The sequence below is a fragment of the Arachis ipaensis genome, chromosome B2 (genome assembly GCF_059453495.1).
Source record: "Arachis ipaensis isolate K30076 ecotype BB chromosome B2, ASM5945349v1, whole genome shotgun sequence".
NCBI classification, from domain to species: Eukaryota; Viridiplantae; Streptophyta; class Magnoliopsida; order Fabales; family Fabaceae; genus Arachis; species Arachis ipaensis.
In genome coordinates this window covers 80,402,060-80,424,654 of record NC_142437.1, presented here as the reverse complement: position 1 = coordinate 80,424,654, position 22,595 = coordinate 80,402,060, and the positions used below count along the sequence as shown (strand labels likewise).

The window sequence follows — 22,595 nt, the reverse complement described above, 5'->3', positions numbered from 1 at the left end:
TCAAGAACACGCCAACTACATTGGGAACTCACCTAGGCAGACCCATGATCCATACTCCAAAACTTATAATCCGGGTTGGAGGAACCACCCGAACTTTGGGTGGGAAAATCAACAAGATCAAGGCCAAGATCAGAGACGTCACAACCCCAACAACAATGTAGCTCACCAACATTCCACACAGAGATCATATCAGCACCCACCTAACAATACCTCTCAACATCCATATCAAAACCAAAATGGCCCTTCTCATCCCTCCAATCTCAACTCACCATCATCCGAAGATAGACTCTCAACGATTGAGACTCTACTTGAAGGCATATGTAAGGAAAACCAAGATAACAAGGTGTTCAAAGAGGAGGTTTGAGCTAATATCAAAAACCAGAAAGACACCATCAAGAGGCTAGAATTTCAAGTGAAATACCTCTCTGAGAAGATTCCCAAACCTACTGATAGCTTTCCAAGTGACATAGAGAAAAACCCGAGAGGTGAAGCAAAGAAAGTAAGATGGGAAGAATGCAAGATGGTCACTATAAATGATAGGGGGACTGAGGAAGAGCTGAACAAACCCTTAGAACCCTCTGGAGATATTTCAGCAGAGAAGCAGAAAGAGGGTAACCAAGAAACCAAAACTACACAGAAGGAGATTTTGAAACTCTATGCACCTTTTCCCCAAAGACTCAAAGGTGGTGTAGAAAAGAGAATATACTCAAAGTTCCTCGACATGTTTGCATCCCTTCAAGTAAACATACCATTTATCAAGGCTCTCCAATAAATGCCCTCATACATTAAGTGTATGAAGGAGCTGCTGACCAGGAAAAGCTCACTTAAAGGAGGGCAAACAATAGTGATGAATAAGGAGTGCAGTGCTCTCATTCAACCAGAGTTACCTACAAAAAGGAAGGATCCAGGGAGTTTTCACATCCCCTGTGCCATAGGAGAAACAAGGTTTAATAAAGGACTCTGTAACCTGGGAGCAAGCATCAACTTAATGCCTTTATCCCTCATGAAGAAGCTGCAGATCAATGAGATAACGCCCACAGACGTAGTCATCAAGCTGGCTGACAAAACTCAAAAACAAGCAGTAGGAGTGGTTGAAAACGTGTTGGTAAAGGTTGGGAACTACTTCCTTCCCACAGACTTTGTCATATTGGAAATGGAAGAGAGTCACCTCCACCCAATCATATTGGAAAGACCATTCCTAGCCACAGCTAGAGCGCTTATAGATGTGGAGCGAGGAGAGCTAATACTGAGGATACATGATGAACAACTTACTTCAACGTCTTCAAACCCTCACAAGAAGCAGATCAACAAAACAAGGAACCAAAGGGAGATCACAATGATGCACTAGTGAAAGAAACAAGCACCGAAGCACAAACAGTACACCCTAGAATCCGTTTGGTTGGTAAACAAAACAGTCAGAAGGTGCAACAGCTAAAGGAAACTCAAGAGAAGCCAAACCCACCAGAATCATATGAGACCAGCAACAAAATTTTCCTGGGAAAGGAGGCTACAAAGAGTAGGGTAGCGTTAAAAGAAACAAGGAAGAAGGCACCAAGGGGATGGAGGAACAAGAAGATCCTTACAGAGAATTTCTCTCCAGGGGATAAAGTGATCTCAACTTATCTCCCAGCTATTCCACCTCATCTCCCCACCATCCCATCTCAGCTGCCTAAAGTTTTCACCATCAGCAGAATTTTCTCCTTAGAACATGTGGAGATCCTTAATGAAAGCCAATAGAGATAGATTCACTGTGAGGGGAGAAGAATTGAAGCATTACCAACCACCCTGACAAAGGCAGAACGTCAAGCTAGTGACGCTAAAAGAGCGCTTCATTGGGAGGCAACCCAACCTAAGGTAGTTTCCTTTTCATGATCATTTCAATAAAAGTTACAAGTAGTTTTCCCTGTATTGTGAGGAGCTAAGTTTGGTGTTGCACACCAAAACAATCCAAGAGTGAATGTGTAATTCTAAGTTTGGTGTTCCACCAAAGATTTCAGTTAGACTCACACTACACCTCTTCAATGGCAAGTTGCTAGCCCCAACCAATCAGGGAAACCACTTAACAATAGTTTAGTTTCTAGTTCATAGTCGTTTTATTAATAAAATCACATGAGGTTCTCTGCATGTATTCAATCTGTTGCATTAGGCAAGGAACTAAGTTTGGTGTTCACACACCAAATTAAGTTCAGAAATTCACAAGCATACATGCATGCTAACTATTTCTCAAGTGCTTTGAGAACAAGCAACTTCCAATAACTTTGCAGGAATTCAATCAATCTTCTGGAAAAACAGTGCACCATCATCCAAGGAGGCGAAGAAGGATGCAAAAGCTATGGATGATGACAACAAAGGGATAGCTAGAAGTCACCACCAAAAGGTTGTATTGTTACTTGATTCCATATGCTTGGAAATGCTCAAATTGGAAGTCTGAATGTGCCCCTGATTAATAGTTACTCTTTAGTTTAAGTCATTAGAATTTAATATTTGTTTTTTTTTCTTTGCTTCTGTCACATGTGTGCTGGACCAAGTTACCTGTTTTCATTTTCATCCTACTTACTTGTATGCTTGCCCTTTGAATTTAATGAAAGAGAATGTTATGAAAGAAACTAGAGTAGGGTTCATATGGTGAAATAAGTCCTCAAGGTTTGTGGTGGGATAATAGATTAGCTAAGTTGGATCACCTATAAGGTATGAGGGCACTCATGTGTATTGAATTACATGCTTAAAACACACCATATGAGATTAGCCAAACAACAAGATCCTACTAAGAAAAAGAGAAATAACAGTAAGAGTTTGAAAAAGAAAGAAAAGTAATCAGAAATAAGGCTAGGCACCAAGGGTTTAAATCTTGAGGGATGTGTCTGTGGTGATCTTGTACCAAGGATCTGCTTAGATGAATAAGTTCTTAGGAGTGCTTCATCACTTGGTAACTTGGGTTAACTAACCCGGGATTACCAACTGAAAATCCACTATCAAGAGCAACCTTGCTACAGAACATTTAGTAACCCAAAGAGGTGCTGGACACCAAGGCCTTAAGGAAACAAAATAACAAACCATATGCCTGTGGTGTGCATGTATGGGGGAGATAGACTTGAGGGAGTAAGTCCTTAGGGGTGTTTCAACACCTAGCACCCTGAACCAACTGGTTCGGGAGTGTTGGCTGAAAGCTTACTTTAAAGAGTTGCTCCCTCACAGAGCACTTAGCCTAAGGATGCAATAAACCCTGAGAAAAAAAGGGAGGATCAAAGAATAAGGATCTCATAGGATGTAATCAAGCAAATATTCAAGAGCATGATAAGGACCTGGAAACCAGTAAAGGAATGAACCTAAGTTGCTATGCATGAAACCCCATAAACCAAGAGCTTTACTTCTATAATAAGAACTTGTTTCTCTCATTCTTTCATTCATCATTATGATGTTTCAGTACTTGCTTAGGGACAAGCAAGCTTTAAGTTTGGTGTTGTGATGCCAGGGCATTTTGGCCAGTTTCACTGACTTTTCTTTACTGTTTTAGGGTAGTTTCATGCATTTTCTTAGTAAATAAGCAAGTTTTGGGTAGAAATACACTTACATCTTGATTCAAGCAAGCATTGTGAACTTTACATGATTTCATGAGAATTATGCGTGAATTGAATGACAAATTGGATAATGCATGATCTCATGACTTGGAATAGAGCTTTGATGCACTTTATTTGCTTGATTTCAGGACAAAGGAAGCAAGGAAGAGCCACGTTAGTAGCCACGTTAATCTAATTAACGTGACCACTAACGTGGAATGGGCATAAGCTTGTAGCGTTAATGAGAAAAGTGATCGCCAATAACGCCTTCGAAGCCATCATAGCCCACGTTAGTTGCCACGTTAATTACATTAACGTGGTAGCTAACGTGGAGGAAAAAGGGAGCTCCAACGTTAGTGGTAAAAGTGAATGCCACTAACACCCCAAAATGGCACACTTAGCCACGTTAAGAGTCACGTTAATTCAATTAACGTGATCTCTAATGTGGGAGGAGGAAGAAATTGCCAACGTTAGTGACACTCACCTTTGTCACTAACGTTGGAGATGGCAATTGCCACCATGTTAGTGGCCACGTTAATCTAATTAACGTGAACTCTAACGTGGGAAGGAGGGGTGTTTGGAGCGTTAGTGACAAAGGTAAGTGTCACTAACGCTCTCGATGCTTAGGCATGCCCACGTTAAGGGTCACGTTAGTTATACAAATGTGAACTCTAACGTGGGAAAAAGAGGCAATTAGCAACGTTATTGGAAAAGGTGAATGCCAATAACGTTTGCGAAGGACCAAGAGGCAACGTTAGTGGTCACGTTAGTGCCACTAACGTTGAAGTTAATGTGGATCATTTTGGTTTGGAACATTAGTGAAAAAGATGATCGTCACTAACGTTCTCGAACCCACATTTTCACTTAACGTTAACACCACTAACGTCCTAACTAACGTCCATGCCTAACTCACACTTTTTCTGCAAGCAAATCTGAGCCCACTGAAGACTATAACTGCTTCAACTCAAGATCAAAGGCCCATATCCAAGACTTGAAGAGCCAACTAGAAGAGCAGAAGAGTAGTATATATAGGAGTAGTTTTGAAATAGCAGGGAGCTTTTTGCATTTTGGAGAACTACACTCTGTATATTTTACTTTCTCTGTAGTTTCTAGTTTAATTGGACAATGCATTCTTCTTTATCTTCTTCCATTTCCAGAGCTATGAACAACTAAACCCCTTTTCATTGGGTTAGGGAGCTCTGTTGTAATTTGATGGATCAATAATAGTTTTCATTATTCTTCTTCTTTTTTTTCTCTTGAATTTACTAGAAAGCTTTCAATCTTCATCCAATTGGGTAGTTGTCTTGGAAAAGAAGCTATTCATACTTGGATCTCTTCGGAACCTTGGAAGAGGAATGAAGAGATCATGCTAGAAATGCTTTCTCGTGTTGGACCGAATTGGGATTTGGACGGATATAGTGACATATAATCCTACCAACACTTTGATTTGGGAATACATGTGGTATAATCAATGACCATACTTCATCTCTTCTCATGAGCAATTAGACCAAGGAATTGGCTATTGATCAAGATTTGGGAGATTGAATTACCAAGGAATTGGAATCCAATCACTTAAGATTGCCAAGGAGATCAATGAATGCATTGATTGAGGAAGATATGAGAATGAACTTGATCCGAAGAATACAACATCTCCTGAGCCCAATGAATCCCGCATTTCTGATCTTACCCGTTCTCTTTATTTTCTGCCATTTACTTTTACGCTCATCCTCCCAACTCCCCATTTAAGATTTTACAATTTACTTTCCGCCATTTACATTCTGCTCTTTATTTCCAACATTTACATCTTCTGTTATTTACTTTCCTGCCATTTAACTTTCTGCAATTACTCAACTCAATTTCTACTTAGCTCAACTAGAAAATTCCTCTAATTAAAGTTGCTTAACCAATCAATCCCTGTGGGATTCGACCTCACTCTATTGTGAGTTTTTACTTGACGACAATTCGGTATACTTGCCGAAGGAAATTTTGTTGAGAGACAAGTTTCTGTGCATCAGGAAAATATGGCAAATTATATATCATTTTAAATCCCATATGTTAGCTTTCCAACGCAACTGGAACCGCCTCATTTGGACCTCTGTCGCTCAAGTTATGGTCAGTTAAGTACGAAGAGGTCAGGCTGGACAGCTTAGCAATTCCTTCAATTTCTTGTATTCCTTCCACTTTTGCATGCTTCCTTTCCATCGTCTAAGCTATTCCTGCCTTATAAATCCTGAAAACACTTAACACACATATCACGGCATCGAATGGTAATAAGAGAGGATTAATAATTAGCAATTTTAAAGCCAAAGAAGCATGTTTTCAATCAGAGCACAGAATTAGGAAGAAAAATGTAAAACATACAAATTATATGAATAAGTATGAGTTTAGTGGATAAAAATCCACTCAATTAAGCATAAAATGTACCACAAAATAGTGGTGCATCAGTGATCATCAGAATTCATGGCAAAAGAACCACAATTCAAACAACTCCCACAACACAAACAACCAAAATCACTCATCCAATAACACTAACCAATTCAAAAACCCACAAAACACATACCACCAACCCCACAACAACTCACAGAACCACCAAAATAACTTCTCCACATCCACATTCTACCCACAAAATATCCCTGCAACTAATTCAAATAACTTCAAGCAACAACCATCCTATTTGACATAATCACAACCAAATCAAGACTCTCAGAGAATCTCTAGTCTAGAGATAATGATGGAGAAACTTATGAAAGATTAGGAAGCTGAAAGGAAAGATCAAGCCCTGGCATTCAAAAACCAAGAGGCCACCATGAGGAATCTTGAAAGACAAGTAGGGCAATTGGCTAGACAAGCTAAAAGACCAAACAATGCTTTTCCAAGTGATATCGTTCCAAATACCAAAGAAGAATGCAAAGCAATTTAACTAAAAAGTGGAAGGACACTGGAAAATGACAAGGTTAATAGTAAAGTGGCAACTGAGAGAAGGACCAGGATAAGCTCAAGAAGAATGAGGAAAAGTCACAAGCTCCAAGGAAGGGAAAGCAAGACATGGAAGAGCATCAATAAGAACAGAGGAAGGAGGTGAAACCTTACATCCCTTATCTGCTATACCCTCAAAGGTTGCAAAGAGAGCTCAAGGACCAACAATTTCCCAAGTTTCTGAAGGTTTTTAAGAAGCTGGAGATCAACCTTCCTCTTGCTGAAGCATTGGAGCAGATGCCTTTGTATGCTAAGTTCCTCAAGGAACTCATCAATAAGAAGAGAAGCTGGAATGAAAAGAAGACTGTGATTTTGACCCAAGAGTGCAGTGCAGTGATTCAAAGAGGCATCCCACCAAAACTCAAAGACCCAGGGAGCTTCATCATACCTTGCACCATTGGCAACATGTCCATCGATAAGGCACTGTGTGATCTAGGATCAAGTATCAATCTGATGTCTCTATCTATGATGAGAAGGTTGTCTATAGAAGAAGTAAAGCCTACACGGATGTCCTTTCAACTTGCTGATAGATCAATGGTAATCCTCAATGGAGTGGTTGAGAATCTCTTAGTCAAGGTGGGTAAGTTCATATTTCCAGCAGATTTCATAATCCTGGATCTAGATAAAGAGGGAAGCGATTCTATCATATTAGGAAGGCCTTTCCTAGCCACAGCAAGAGCCATCATTGATGTGGAGAAAGGAGAAATGACCTTGAGAGCACATGATGAGCAGATCATTCTAAATGTCTTTAAGGAGATGCAGCATCCTGCTGAAAAGAGAGGTTGCATGAGAATTGAGGAGGAAGACTTAAACTGGAAGGAAAAACCCAAAGAATCACACATCAACTCACCCATGGTGCAGAAAACTGACATTGAAGGAAAACAAAAGGGTCATAAGGATAAGAAGGCTGAGAAGGGGTTGCAAAAAGGGGTTACAAGAATGATCATTAAAAAGAAAGCCCCTGACATAAGGTCTGCTACCAAAGAAGAAGGGTCACCAAAGAAAGGAAAGAAGAGCAAGAAAAAGGTTCCAAAAGGATGGAGAAACAAAAAAATTCCAACTGAAGAGTTCTCAGATGGAAACAAAGTGAAATTGATCTACCAACAATTTGAGGCATTTCCACAATCTGATGATTATTACACTGTCAATAAAATACTCTCGTTGGAGCATATAGAGATTGTTCATCAAAACACAGAAAAAAGGCTCACAGTGAGAGGAGACAAGCTGAGGCACTATGATCATCAGCCACCCTAACAGAGAACTAATGTCAAGCTAGTGACAATAAAAGAGCGCTTGTTGGGAGGCGACCCAACTAGAGGTAGATTTCTTTTCCTAGCTATTTCAATAAAAGAGTTAAGTAAGTTTATCTGTATTGCAAGGAGCTAAGTTTGGTGTTACTGATGCGTGAGCATCTTTCCTATCTTTTCCTAGTGAATTTGCATTTAATTTGTTGAGTTTAATCAAGAATTAATTATCTTTTAGCCACTATGGATGCTACTTTGAGTCTTGTGCAATTTTGTTTATTTTAGGTAGCATTTGGTTGGATTTGATGGAGCTTCCGCAGAAAAAGAGAAGAAGGCTATATAGGGCAGGAATGGCTTAGAGTATGGAGAGGAAGCTTGCACAAATAGAATCAGCACAAGAATTACAGGAGATGACAGCGAGGAGTGACGCGTGCGCGTACCTGACGTGTGCGCGTGATTTGGAGCTTTCCATGGTGACGCGTACGTGAACCTGACGCGTACGCGTGACACGCGAAGAAGACCATCGACGCGTACGCGTGACTGACGCGTACGCGTGACTGACGCGTACGCGTGACATGCGCCATGTGCAGAAAATGCTGATTGCTGTAATTAATTTGAATTTAAACTTTAATTTTTATAAATAGGAAAAGATATTATTTTAGTTTTAGAAAATAGATTTTAAATTAATTAGGATTAGATATAAAAGATAAAAGAAACTTCTCTTTTGGTAGATTCCATTCGAAAGGATTCCAACATTAGTTCACTTTTCATTCCACCTCAGCCCAATTTACAATCCTTATTTTCTCTCTGAACCATGAGCAACTAAACCTTCACTGTTAAGGTTAGGAGCTCTGTCTATCGTATAGATTGATACTATTATTTTCCTATTTTAATTCATGTATTGATTTATATTTCAAGAATTGTTTTCGTTCTTTATTTTATGAATTTGGGTGGAACGGAAGTATGACCCTTGTTCTAATTGAGTTCTTGTATAACTTGGAAAAGCTCTTTACTTGAACAACAGCTTGAAAACATATTCTCCTAAATTCTAATTATCTAGACTTAACGGGATATGTGACATATAATCCTCTTATATTTGGGTTATTAGGATTTCTGTGGCATATAAACTAGAATTGAACTTCACCCTCTAATTGGAATTAAGTGACCAAGGAATTGGCGATTAATGAGAGTTAGAGGAGACAGAAAGGTCTAAGGAATTAGGGTCTAGTCACATATAGTTTGCCATGAATTAAATCTTGCATGATTAAAATAGTTAGTAAGAAAAGTCAATCCGGAAAATAGATAACTCTGAAGCCTTAACTGTTTCTCCATACTTTATTCCCAACTTATTTACTTGCCTGTCTTTTGATATTCTAAGTTTACTGTTTAATGCTTTTGAATACCCAAACACTATTTTCTGTTTGTCTAACTAAGTAAATTAATCAACCATTGTTGCTTAATCCATTAATCCTCGTGGGATCGACCCTCACTCACCTGAGGTATTACTTGGTACGACCCGGTGCACTTGACGGTTAGTTTGTGGTTATAAATTTCGCACCAAGTTTTTGGCGCCGTTGCCGGGGATTGATAGTGATTAACAACTATTAGTTGTTTGATTGCTTAGATTAGGCATTTTAGTTTTAATTTTATTTAAATTTTGCTTTAGTATTTTCGAAAAAAAATTTAAATAAATAAATAGTTTGTAATATTTTTCTTAATTTCTGAAATTAAGTTTGATGTTTCCTAGTTAGTATTATTTTAATTTTTCTTATTTAAATTTTACTTTAGTATTTTCACAAAAAAAAAGAATTCTGTTCTTTCTTCTTTGCTTTCCTGTTTACCACATGGTGCATTTAATTCTTTTTGGTGTTTTGTGCTAAGAAAAATAATGGAGAGAGATCACATGGGTTACTACTCACACCCAATGAGTGATTCATATTATTGTGAATGTGGGAACTACCCAAATTGTGGTTGGCAAAGTCAAAACCAAAGAAACTTCAGTGCTCCATGTTCCAACTATCAAAAACCACCATCTCCATATTCATATCAAGAACCACCACCTCTCTACCCATATCAAGAACCATCATCTTTCTACCCATATCAAGAGCCACTATCTCCCTATTCATACCAAGTACCATCATCTTTTTACTCTTATCAAGAATCATCATCTCCTTCTTATTCATATCAAGAGCCACCATCTCTTTATTCATATCAAGTACCATCAGATCTTGAGCTTCTCATGAAAGAATTCATACATGATATAAAGACGAGTGTCAAAAATGTAGAGAAACATGTGCAGTCGATTATCAAGTCCCAGGAAGAGGAACAAGCAAATTCCTTCCCAAGAGATATAATGCAAGATCCTATAGAAGAAAGTGAGGAAATCAATCAAAGGAGTTTATACTTGATGACAAGTCATCCTAGCCTATTTTAGCTAGTCTTTTTCTTTTGTTTTCATTAGAATTATGCACTTTCTTGAGCTACAAGCAAGCTAATTGAGTAGATTTTCATGTTTCCCTTGATTGAACCAACCACATATGAATTCATGCCATTTCATGAGGTTTTATGCTATATTTGTTGCATATTATGAAAGAATGAATATCTCATGATTTTGAGCATAGCTTTGATAAGTTTGGTTGATTAATGATAGGTGAAGAAAGCTTGGAGAAAGGTTGAAGCAAAGAGGAATGGCTAGAAGTGAAGAGAGGACAATGGAATAAGTGAAATTGAACCAGGAGGCATGAAGTTAGCCCCAACGTTAGCCCCCTAACTTGGAGGCTAACGTTAGGCATGAAGATTACTCCCTGGGCTCCCCACGTTTGAGCCAACGTTAGCCCCCTAACTTGGAGGCTAACGTTGGCAAGAGAAACTTCTTCCCTGGGCACCAACGTTTGCGCCAACGTTAGACCCCTAACTTGGGGGCTAACGTTGGCACATGAACATTCAAGGAAGAGGCAAAAGTTAGCCCCAACGTTAGCCCCCTAACTTGGAGGCTAACGTTGGAACTTGAGAGTTTCTCCCCTGGGCACCAACGTTTGCACCAACGTTAGCCCCCTAACTTGGAGACTAACGTTGGCACATAAATTACAAAGGGGGAAGGGCCAAAGTTTGCGCCAACGTTAGCCCCCTAACTTGGAGGCTAACGTTGGCGCCACTAGCATATAAGCAAGGCCAACGTTAGGGTCAAAGTTAGACCCCTAACGTTGGCACCAACGTCCATACCAGCAGAATGTGCTTTGCTGCTATGAAAAGTTGGAGCCAAAGTTAGACCTCTAACTTTGGCTCAAACTTTTGGTCCAACTTTGGCTAACCTCAAAACCGGTTCAATTGGTTCACTTTGGTTCTTCTTCAAACTTCAAGAGCAATCAACCAAGGCCTCTTTCAACCCAATTCCACCAAGAGCAAAGGCCCAACTCAAGGCTTGAAGATCATTTGAAGAAAGTGTATAAATAGGATAGAATTCAAGTTATTCGGGGAGCTTTCCTTTTGGAATTTTCATAATAGTTTTCGGAGAGCTTTCCTTTTGGAATTTTCATAAGAGTTTTTAGAGAGCTTTTGTTACTGAGTGAACTTTAATTTCTTTGTTTCCATTGCTTTTAATTTCATTTTAATTTTGCCTTGGATCTTGGATTGGAGAATTGAAGAAATTCTGTTTCAATCTCAATCTTGGATCTCTCTGTTTCTTTACTGATAATTGAATTCCATTTCCGGTTCATTGTTCTTCATCTCTTTTCTTTGCAATTTACAATTTCCTTGCAATTGTCCTTGTTGGATCTAGGAAGGCATTGAGATCTAGACTTGGTTTTCTAGTCTCTGGGTCCTGAGATCTGAATTTCACTTCTCTGTTTATTGCTTTCTTATGTTCATTTACTTTTCTGCTTCATATCCGGTTCAATCCCAATTCCCTTTTACCCTTCTGTTTGATGCAATTTAATTTTTCCTTGTTTAAATTCTGCAAATCCACATCCCAATCCCCTTTACATTTCAAGCAATTTACATTCCTTGCACTTTAAGATTCCGCAATTTACATTTCTTGCACTTTAAGTTTCTGCCATTTAATTTCTTGTTCTTTAAGTTTTAGCAATTTATTTCTTGTTCTCTTTACTTCAATGCAATTTAATTCTACAAGTCACAAAACCATCAACCAAATCTTGATTCGCTTGACTAAATCAACCACTAAACTAAAATTGCTCAATCCTTCAATCCCTGTGGGATCGACCTCACTCCCGTGAGTTTTTATTACTTGATGCGACCCGGTGCACTTGCCGGTTAGATTTGTGGTGTTTTGGGAGAAATTTATTTTTCCTCCAAAATATCTCATCAATACTCCAACGAATTAGAGAACTTTCCACCCTCACACATGGAAGAAGAGGAAGATGCAAAAACAAAGGAGGAAGATGCACAAACAAAGGAGGTTGTAAGGGATGAAAATAATTATGAGAATCTACACTCCAATGAAGTAGAGACTAGCATAGATAGTGACTTTATTGAACCACCAATTCAAGAAGTTCTTGATAAAGGGTACACTCTAACCATCACACAACACGCAAATTTTGAAATCAAAGAAGTGAAGGAAACCAAGGAAAGCACTGAAAAGGGGATTGTGACCAAGAAACTGAAGAAAATATCCATGAAAAAGAGAAGGTCAAAAAAAATAATCCAACCTCTACACCAACAAGCAAGGTGAATCAAGTTAATCACAATAAAAGAAAGCTTGTTCGGAGGAATTAATATCAGGAGGCACTAATTTTCATCTCTCCCCCCTTGGAGACATTTCTTTTAAACAACTGGAAGAAGAGGAAGAAAATTCAACAATCAAGTGTCAAGCTAGTGACATTAAAGAAGCGCTTGTTGGGAGGCAACCTGATAATCTCGTATCCTTAGTTATTTTTCGTAGTAGTAGTTTTCTTACTTATTTGATTTTTATTGAGTTTTCACTGTTTTTCTGATCATGTAGCTATTTTAGAACAGGAACCGAACACTTCAAAAAAAAATGAGCACACGACGCACAAGCGTCGCTGACGCGTACGCGTCATATGTGTGTGCGTGAAAAATAAAAATGGAACAGAGAGTTGGGCAAGAGTGGTGCTGGTGGCGTGCTTTGCGCACAAGCAAGTCCACGCGTACGCGTCCCTCACGTGAACGCATCGCTTGCGTTTTCACCAGTCTACGCGTATGCGTCCCCTACGTGTACGCGTGACCCTGCAAATCGGCGTGACTGACGCATACGCGTGACATGCGCCATGTGCAGAAAACGCTGATTGCAGTAATTAATTCGAATTTAAACTTTAATTTTTATAAATAGGAAAAAATATTATTTTATTTTTAGAAAATAGATTTTAAATTAATTAGGATTAAATATAAAAGAGAAAAGAAACTTCTCTTTTGGTGGATTCCATTCGAATGGATTCCAACATTAGTTCACTTTTCATTCCACCTCAGCCCAATTTACAATCCTTATTTTCTCTCTGAACCATAAGCAACTAAACCTCCACTGTTAAGGTTAGGAGCTCTGTCTATTGTATGGATTGATACTATTATTTTCCTATTTTAATTCATGTATTGATTTATATTTCAAGAATTTTTTTCGTTCTTTATTTTATGAATTTGGATAGAACGGAAGTATGACCCTTGTTCTAATTGAGTTCTTGTATAACTTGGAAAAGCTCTTTACTTGAACAACAACTTGAAAACATATTCTCCTAAATTCTAATTATCTAGACTTAACGGGATACGTGACATATAATCCTCTTGTATTTGGGTAATTAGGATTTCTGTGGCATATAAACTAGAATTGAACTTCACACTCTAATTGGAATTAAGTGACCAAGGAATTGGCGGTTGATGAGAGTTAGAGGAGACTAGAAATGTCTAAGGAATTAGGGTCTAGTCACGTAGTTTTCCATGAATTAAATCTTGCATGATTAAAATAGTTAGTAAGAAAAGTCAATCTGGAAAATAGATAACTCTGAAGCCTTAACTGTTTCTCCATTCTTTATTCCTAACTTATTTTTTTGCCTGTCTTTTGATATTCTAAGTTTACTGTTTAATGCTTTTGAATACCCAAACATTATTTTCTGTTTGTCTAACTAAGTAAATTAATCAACCATTGTTGCTTAATCCATCAATCCTCGTGGGATCGACCCTCACTCACCTGAGGTATTACTTGGTACGACCCGGTGCACTTGCCGGTTAGTTTGTGGTTATAAATTCCGCACCAGTTACACACCAAAACAATTTAAGGGTGAATGTAGGATGCTAAGTTTGGTGTTCCACCAAAAATTTCATTAAAAACACGTTTCAACCCTCTGCATAAATGGTCACTGACTCCAAACAATCAGGGAAACTACTTAACCATTGTTTGCTTTCTAGTTTATAGTTGTTCTCTTTAATAAAAGCACAAGGTTTCATGTATGTGATTATTCTACTGCATAAGAGACATTGGCAAGGAACTAAATTTGGTGTTCACACACCAAAGTAAGTTCAAAAGCCTACAATCAATCATTCAGGCTAACCATCTTTCAAGTGCTTGGGGAACAAGTAACTTCTAATAACTTTGCAGGAATTCAATCAGTCTCTTGAAAGAACTATGCACCATCATCCAAGGACACAAAGAAGAAGACAAAGCTATGGATGATGATGATAAAGGGAGAGCTAGAAGACATCACCAAGAGGTTGTATTGTTACTTAATTCCCTCTGCTTTGAAATGCTTTAGTTGGAAGTTTAAATGTACCCCTGCTGATTAGTTTAAGTTGTTTGCATTCTGTTTGTTTACTGTCCTTTTATTCTTCAATTATGTGGTCTAGCTAGAATGTCTTCCTCACTCATTTGCTTAAATTCATGTCTTGTTCCCCTTTGCATAAATAAAAGAAAATGTTGAAACAGAAAGTGAAATTGTCCAATTTGATAGGGATGAGAATAAAGTTCAGTGGTGGTATGTGCTAGATTGTTTAAGTAAGCTCACTAATAAAGAAGAAGGGTGGAGTGTTCTTTTTAAGTATGAACTTAGGACTGTCTGTGAAATCTTGGTAAATAAAGATCCTTGGAAAAAGAAAGAATAAGGAAAGGAAGAAAAGCCAAGAATTGGCAACAAAAAGGAAAGAAACAAATAATAAAGCTAGACACCAATGGCTTGGACCTTAAGACATATGCCTGTGATGATTTTTGTACTAGGATCTACTTGGATAATTAGGTTCTAAGGAGTATTTTAAAACTTGGTAACTTGGGTTCATTAACCCAAGATTATCAACCGAAAGTCCACTATCAAGAGCAACCTAGCTACAAGGCATTTAGTAACCCAAAGAGGTGCTGGGCACCAATGGTTGTAAGAAGAAATTATGAGCCAAGTGTCTGTGGTATGCATGTGTTGATTGAAAAACAAAGCTAAAAAGCTGTTGTAACACATAACACTTAGCTGCAAATAAAAGTGTAAGCCTCTCAGCAAAAGAAAAACAAAAGAATCAAACATCAAGGATCAATAAATAAAGGTTTCACAAGTAGCACCTTGGTTAGCACTTAAAGGATATCTAAAACCTGAAAACTAATAAAAGTAGAGTTTCAATTACAGTCTGCATGAAACCCCATGAACCTAGACTGAGTGCTTTCAAATAAGAACAAATATGCTTTTCTGTTTTCTTTCATTTTTCTACTGCTTGCTTGGGGACAAGCAATATTTAAGTTTGGTGTTGTGATGACAAGTCATTTTATGCATGTTTTATTAGCAATTTTTACTTGTTTTCATTAGGTTTCATGCATTTCTTAGGTAATAAGTAAGTGATTGGATTGGAATTTAATGCTTGTCTTGATTCAATCAAACATTATTACTTTTGTGCATTATCACGAGATTTATGCAAGAATTATGTGATTATTATGAATGATGCAAAATTTTATGATTTTAGCAAGGCTTTGATTGCATGTTTGATTGATGACAGATGAAAAGATGCAAGGAAGAAACAGAGAAAGAAGCAAGACAGAGAAATGCTACGTTCGTTTGGAGAACGCTACGTTCTTTAGCGACGCGTACGCGTACAGGACGTACACGCATAGAACAAGGATTTTGGAAGATCCACGCGTGCGCGTGCATGACGCGTACGCGTGGGTGTGATTAACGTTCGTTACAAAAGAATGCTACGTTCTCTTTCAAAAAATGCCTGCGACAATTTCAAAATCTGGAACTCAACTTTGGCCATCGATGCGTAGGCGTGAGGGACCCGTACGCATGGGTGTAGCATCTTTGAAGAAGCACGCATACACATGGATGGCGCGGAAGCGGGGAGTGGATAATTTGACATCCACGCGTATGCATGAAGGACACGTACGCGTGGGGAGTGTTCCTGGCAAGAACGCTAAGTTCTCAAAGTGAACGCTACCAAGGGACGTGCTAGCTTGTATCTCACGTACGTGTGATGAGTACTCAGCGAGCAAGGACACGCACGCGCAAGAGACGCGTACGCATCGATGAATGAGCGCTGCGCTCTCTTTGAGAACGCTACATTCTCCTGAAGTTGCATTCTGACCCGCTGGAACAAAGGCCAAAAAGCCCAATCCAAGTACTTGAAGACTGAATAGGAAAGTTTATAAATAGAGAAGAATTTGATTTCATTAAAGAGTAAGGCTAGCTAGCAGATCGGGAAGGCTAGAGAGTAAGGCTAGCTAGCAGATCGGGAAACTCTGTACTTAAATTTCATCTTCCTTCTGTTTTGAATGTTCTGCACCTTTTCTTTTCTGTTATGTATTAGAGCAATGATGAACTAAAACCCAAAATTCATTAGGGAGAGGAGCTCTATTGTAATCTCAATGAATCAATGAAACTCTTCTTCTTCTCAATTCAATTGTGTAGCTATAGGATATCTTCTGTTTTGGTTGTGAATTACTCACTCCGGAAGGGGGTTTAATTCAAATTGAATGAGGGTGTGAGCCTCGGAAGGGAAATCACTTACATTAGAATTGGAGCTCTATCCTTCACTATTCTTTTGATCAACACTATTTGGAAGGAAATGAGGTCCTGAGAGTTAGCGTGGCTTATGGATGAGAGAAATGCACTTAACCTCTTCTCATGACAATTGGATCAAGGAACTGGCAAGATTGATTGTGATTAGAGAGATTGGATTGCCAAGGAATTGGGATCCAATCAATTTCAATCTGCCATAGATCTACCCATATGATTGAGAAAGGAGTTGAGACCTAGTTGATTCACGAAGGATTATGATATCTCCAATCCCTGATGAATCACTTTTTTTGAATTTCTTCAACTTAGATCTCTCTTATTTCATTGCAATTTACATTGTCAATTTCTGCACTTTTACTTTCCTGCACTTTAAGATTCAGCTATTTACATTCCTTGCAATTTGAGATTTAGTCCTTTTAAATTTCTTGCACTCTAAGTTTTAGTTATTTAAACTTTTTTCCATTTACTTTCCAAGTTCTTTACATTCTGCACTTTAGATTTCTTGCAAATTACTTTCTGTCAATCCAATTTCACTCAAATCATCAATATTGGCTTAAATAAATTCATCACCATACTAAAATTGCTTGATCCATCAATCCCCGTGGGATCGACCTCACTTTCGTGAATTTTACTACTTGATGCGACCCGGTACACTTGCCGGTTAGTTTGTGTGGAATCGATTTTCCCTCATCATGCGTTTGGCCGGAATGGTCGAGAGGTTGGGTGCGATCCCACTTGCTCGTTAACTTGAAAATATATTCAGATGGCAAGTTGAGGACAGAAGTTCCCTCTCTTGTCATGATGAGGGTGTGGGGAAAGTGGAAAGGTACTCTCCTTCGTATTGTTTCTCCCACATTCTTCTCTGGTTGCAAGGTCAAAAGGCACACTCCTTCGATGTGAAAAGACACTCTCCTTCGTATATCCTCCAGAAGAAGGTGGAAAGGCACTCTCCTTTGTTTATGATCCTCCTAGAGATGCGCAACCTAGAGACAAATGTCTAGGTTAGCTACCAGATGTGTCAGGTTCTAGTGATTTAACCGACACATGAGCTCACGGCCAGTCGGACAGGCATACATCATGTTGCATTTGTTTGCTTTGTTTAGGTGTGCATACTTGTTTTGGTTTGCCTATCTGATAAATTCTGTATAACTGGTAATTGTGATACTTGCTGTAACTGATCTTTAAATATGTTTGCCTTGTATTTCCTTGTGCTTGTGATTGTCTTTCTATTTTGGGTACTTTGGTGGTGGACTGATAATAATGATGAATTGTTTTGAAAAGGGCCGGAGGTCGGATTGAGTTTATTTGGACCAGAGGCCGGGTTAAGTTTATTTGGACCAAAGGCCGGGTTGAATTTATTTGGGCCGGAGGCCGGGTTAGTTTGATTTGGGCCTTAGACCGTGACTGGTTGGACCAGTGGTAAAGGTTGGTTAACAATGATTTATTATTAAGCAATAGAATGCCTTAGAATGTTATGTTAGGTGAAAGTGGAAGCAAGGGTTAGAGTTATATTGTGACTTGGAAACCTTAGAGCATTATAACCGAATTTATGGTTTAGTTATTTCCATTAAGATTATATCAAATCTGAGTGTCGGGGTTCTAGGATCGCCTTCGACTTTCCTGGGACCTTATTTATTATATATGTAGGCACCTTAACCATACTGAGAACCCCCGATTCTCATCTCATACAATATTTGTGGTTTTTCATATGCAGGTTGAGAAGCACCACTCTGTATTCTGGAGTCGCTGATGAAGCGAAAAACTCTTGGGACTCAGGGTCGTATCTTTGTCTATATTTATGTATGTATATAGGATCTCCACCTTGTATTCTATGTTTGTCCCTCTTAGAGGTTGACTCGGAGAAACAGGTTGTCGTTTTTCTACTTTGGGTCATTTTGGGATCCTTTTATATATATATATACTTGTATGTTCTAGCCGGTTTATCTTCGCGAACTGAGTTGGAAGCTTTGTTAATTATATTTTTAACACTCCCTTTTTATTATTCATATAAATATCTCTTACGTTTCTTCGTACGCAAGTTTTCGTTTACGTGAGTATTACGACTTTTGTTTTAAACTTTCTTTCAAAGGCTCCTAGTTATCACTACAAGAAAAAACAATATTTGTAACAAAAAAATTTGTTACGAAAAACCAGAATTTTGAAACAAAAGAAATTTGTAACAAAAAAAGGGCTGTTGCAGTATGTCCCGTTACAAAAAATTTTTGTAACAAAAAATGGTACTGTTACAATTCAAAGTAATATTTTGTAACAAATTTTTTTGATGCAAAAACCGAAACTTGTTACAAAAGTGATAACAAATTTTGATCTTCAAAATATTTTTCGTGACAATATATTTTTTTATCATAAAATTTTGTTACAAAATATAACTTGATTTTGTAACATTTCTTTTTATTTAGTTACAAAAGCACAATATTTATTTTGTAACAATTTTTTTTAATACAAATTACATGCATAATTTACCAAATTATTTTTTTAATTAACTGATATATTAACTACTTCACTAAGCAAGTAAATATTTATATAATATGTAAAAACAAAGATAATTCAAACATGCTTCATTTAACTAAAATTATTTTAAAACAAAATAACATTAGTGACTACATTGATTAGTTCTACAAGTTATATTTCTTAAACAAGTTCAACCAAAAGTTAAAAGTCTAACACAAATTAGTGTCTCTATGAATCAAAATGTTCTTGAGTCCTTTAGATAGCATGTTGTCACCATTTTAACACTCCTGTAAATGAGAAAAATCGAAACAAAAAATTAGATATAAGATATAACACCAATTATAATTTTTTTTCATTAACTTTTATCCAAATTTTTAGAAAAATTTTGATAAAACCTCCCCTGAAACTTGGATATTTCCACCGTCAACGGTTTCATAAAAAACAACCAATTCATTACTTACTTCTCAGCCAATACACAACCAAATTTATCAAACCAAATAGAACATTATCCATATACAATTAAGCTATACTAATAATATATAAATCATCTATGAATATGTATTAAAACCATAAGTAATTTTAGGGGTACCTTTAATTGTCTAGTTTCTTTCATTGTCAAAGCGCGCTATGAATGAGTTCACAACGGCTTGTTGAGCTTCCAATTGAGCTTTCACTCGAGCTAATTCTTTCTCTTGCCGTGTTCGTTGCTCTTCAAGTTTTTCTTTGAACACCTCAATAGTTGTCACAATGAAAAATTCAAACCTGAAAAGAAGAACTTCCAAAGTATCAACAACAGCCTTGGATGGTTTCCCTTGCACTGAAATAGGAGACAACCCAGATAAGTTCAGTTTTGCACAACATAAATAGTCCCTTTATAATATTTGAAAAGATCAATTTGGATTGTATGATCTACAATATAGAAAGAGAAATAAATTACTTACCAAAGATTAAAGGGAGGATAATGAGGCAGATAAGGAAAGTCATCCTCACGAGAAATGAACAGCCCAACGCATTCAACAAAAGGCCTAAGATCAAAATTACAAATAAAGAAAAAAAGAGAAGAGCCAGTTACAGAAGAGTTGAATTGAATGTATGAATCAACAGAAAAGAGCTGAATTTACAGCAGATAAAACATAAAAACAGAAAAAGCCATAAATATTGTCAACACATACTTAAATTCTTTTTTCCTATAGACATTACAGTATTCATATAACTTTAAAATTACTTAATCATGTTAAACATGTTATCATAATTTGATAACTTACCTCTGTTATTTAACAATAGTTCACACTACCAGAGCAAGCAAGCACTCATCATTTTAGCACAAAACTTTCTTGCTATCAAGTTTACATCACTAACTTCATAGTATTTTCAACATACTCTTGCACACTACAGTATACACATATCAACATGTTCTACCTTACTATAATAAAATCAACCAGATACACAACCAGTCACACATTTAATCCACAACCAAAATCCATCACATATCAAGTATTCATCTATTTGAAATAATCATGTAAACTTTTCAGGCATTCAAAGTTTAAAATATTTAATTTAATAAAATATCTCCTACCTCGATGCCGTAATCCGAGGAAATTGCTAAACACAGCAGCTCCATCGGCAATTCCAGCACCTGCTTCACACATTTGGACCTATATAGAGATGTACTAAAATTTTTGAATTTTTAACTTTGATTTAGACCATATCATGAAAGGGACCCTTGGAGCAACTGTTTAGTTTTCTCCATTTGATCTCCCGGTCACAAGTGTGGTGCTTGCCATAGGTTAGATCACTTACATTACCCATTGAGTACAGCCATTCCCGAAATCCTGTGTAACACAGGAAGTTTGTGCACTAGACTGCCCTTTTTAGACCATATCATGTCCAAATTCATTTTCAAGTTCACGTATGTTTTCACTATTTTCCTATTCAACCAAGTTGGAGATAAAATATACACCAGTTTCGCAATCTCTTATTAAAATAGAACAATGAAGACAAGTATGATACATGTTTCAAATAGCACTTATCTATTACTTTAAAAAATTTAAGGCAGCCAATGGGTAACACAAGAATTTAGATTGAATCAAAATCAATGATACTTACCTCTATTAACCGTCCATTTGCAACAAGCCTTGGGCACAAATCATAGTAAAGATAACCAGCAAGAAAAGTGGAATGATTTGGAACAGAAACCTAGGAGATTAAAAGAGAACAGAGTGATGATTTTGGATAAAAGAGTATGACAAAAGAAGCAAACTGAATCTTCAGTTGTATTAAATCAATTATATTGCAGAGTAGAATCATTATACTGTCAGGTAGATAACAGTCTCCATCCTCAAAGCAACCAAGAGGAGAAATACCCAACCATAGATCCAATGTAGCTTTGACATCTTCAAAGATTTGCTGGTTAATATACAAAACAAAGAAAGCTTACTAACTTAGCAAAATAAGAAATTCAATAAGACAAAGTATATAATTGATTCTAAGACCATAACTGAGGACAACATTCACCTTAATTGGGCATACAACAACGATGAGAACTCCTCCTCTCCCTCACGTTCTGTTCGTTTTTCCCCTTTCTTGCCTGCGACGGTGATGGCGACGGGCCCTGGCAGCAACGCCAGTGGATTAGCGGTGACAGAGGCAAGGCACGGCGGCGACAGAACCCTTGGCGACAAGACGCGACGGCTTCGTGGCAGCAGAGCGCGGCGATGAGATCCCCTTCCAGGGGCGGATTGTGGCAACATTGAAGGCTCTATGACGGGAGTAACCCGACGGCGACAGTGGAAGCTTCAGTTGCAACAAGGACGGTCTCCAAGGGCGACGGCGGGGACGGCGGAAACAACCCCCGGCGACAGCAGCGGCGTCCTCTTGCTCGATCGCTCCTCCTCTGCATCACTCTCCTCTCTCTGATTTTCCATTTCTGAAATTTGTTACGTTGAAGGGGATGAAATGTGGTAGGGTGCGGCTGAATGATGGTATCTTGGTAAGGAAGGGTAAAATTAGGGTTAGGTCCCTCATTTTGGGAATTAGGATTTCTGATTTTCAATTTGAAAATTAGGGGTATAAATTAAAGATTTTATAAAAAAAAATAAATATAAATAAATATTTTGATAAAATTAAAGAATAAAATAATTTTAAAATAAAAAATATTTTATTAAAAATATTTAAAAATATTATTTATCAATATATTGTTAAGTTTAATTAATTATTTTTAATTTAAATTATAAAATAAACATATTCATCGAATTCTATATATTATAGTTTAAATCTAAAATATCAATTATCTAATTAAATCATATACCTTTTTATTATTTTTCTATCACCAGAACCTTAATTTTAATTTATATGAAATAACTAATTATAATAAAAATTATACATAAATATTAACTGACTTA

General features: G+C 37.4%; 1 protein-coding gene across 1 annotated transcript; it reads right to left on the bottom strand.

The window, feature by feature from the left end:
• Positions 1 to 19,793: 19,793 nt before the first annotated feature.
• Positions 19,794 to 21,944, bottom strand: LOC110268880 (uncharacterized). The gene is made up of 6 exons (XM_021115922.2): positions 21,709 to 21,944; positions 21,507 to 21,600; positions 21,301 to 21,390; positions 20,771 to 20,849; positions 20,136 to 20,219; positions 19,794 to 20,011 (listed from the first exon to the last, which is right to left on the bottom strand). Exons 1-6 carry the CDS (start codon positions 21,942 to 21,944, stop codon positions 19,794 to 19,796), a joined length of 801 nt encoding a protein of 266 aa, XP_020971581.1.
• Between the last annotated feature and the right edge of the window lie 651 nt (positions 21,945 to 22,595).

Bases quoted from the DNA above. Each gene is read 5' to 3' on its own strand.
- LOC110268880 (XM_021115922.2), bottom strand. From the start codon at position 21,944: ATGTTGCCACAATCCGCCCCTGGAAGGGGATCTCATCGCCGCGCTCTG. The intron at 21,601-21,708 runs GTGAATGTTGTC...TATATTAACCAG, and splicing joins TTGTTGTATGCCCAATTAAG to CAAATCTTTGAAGATGTCAA. The intron at 20,012-20,135 runs GTAAGTAATTTA...CTCCTATTTCAG, and splicing joins TATCCTCCCTTTAATCTTTG to TGCAAGGGAAACCATCCAAG.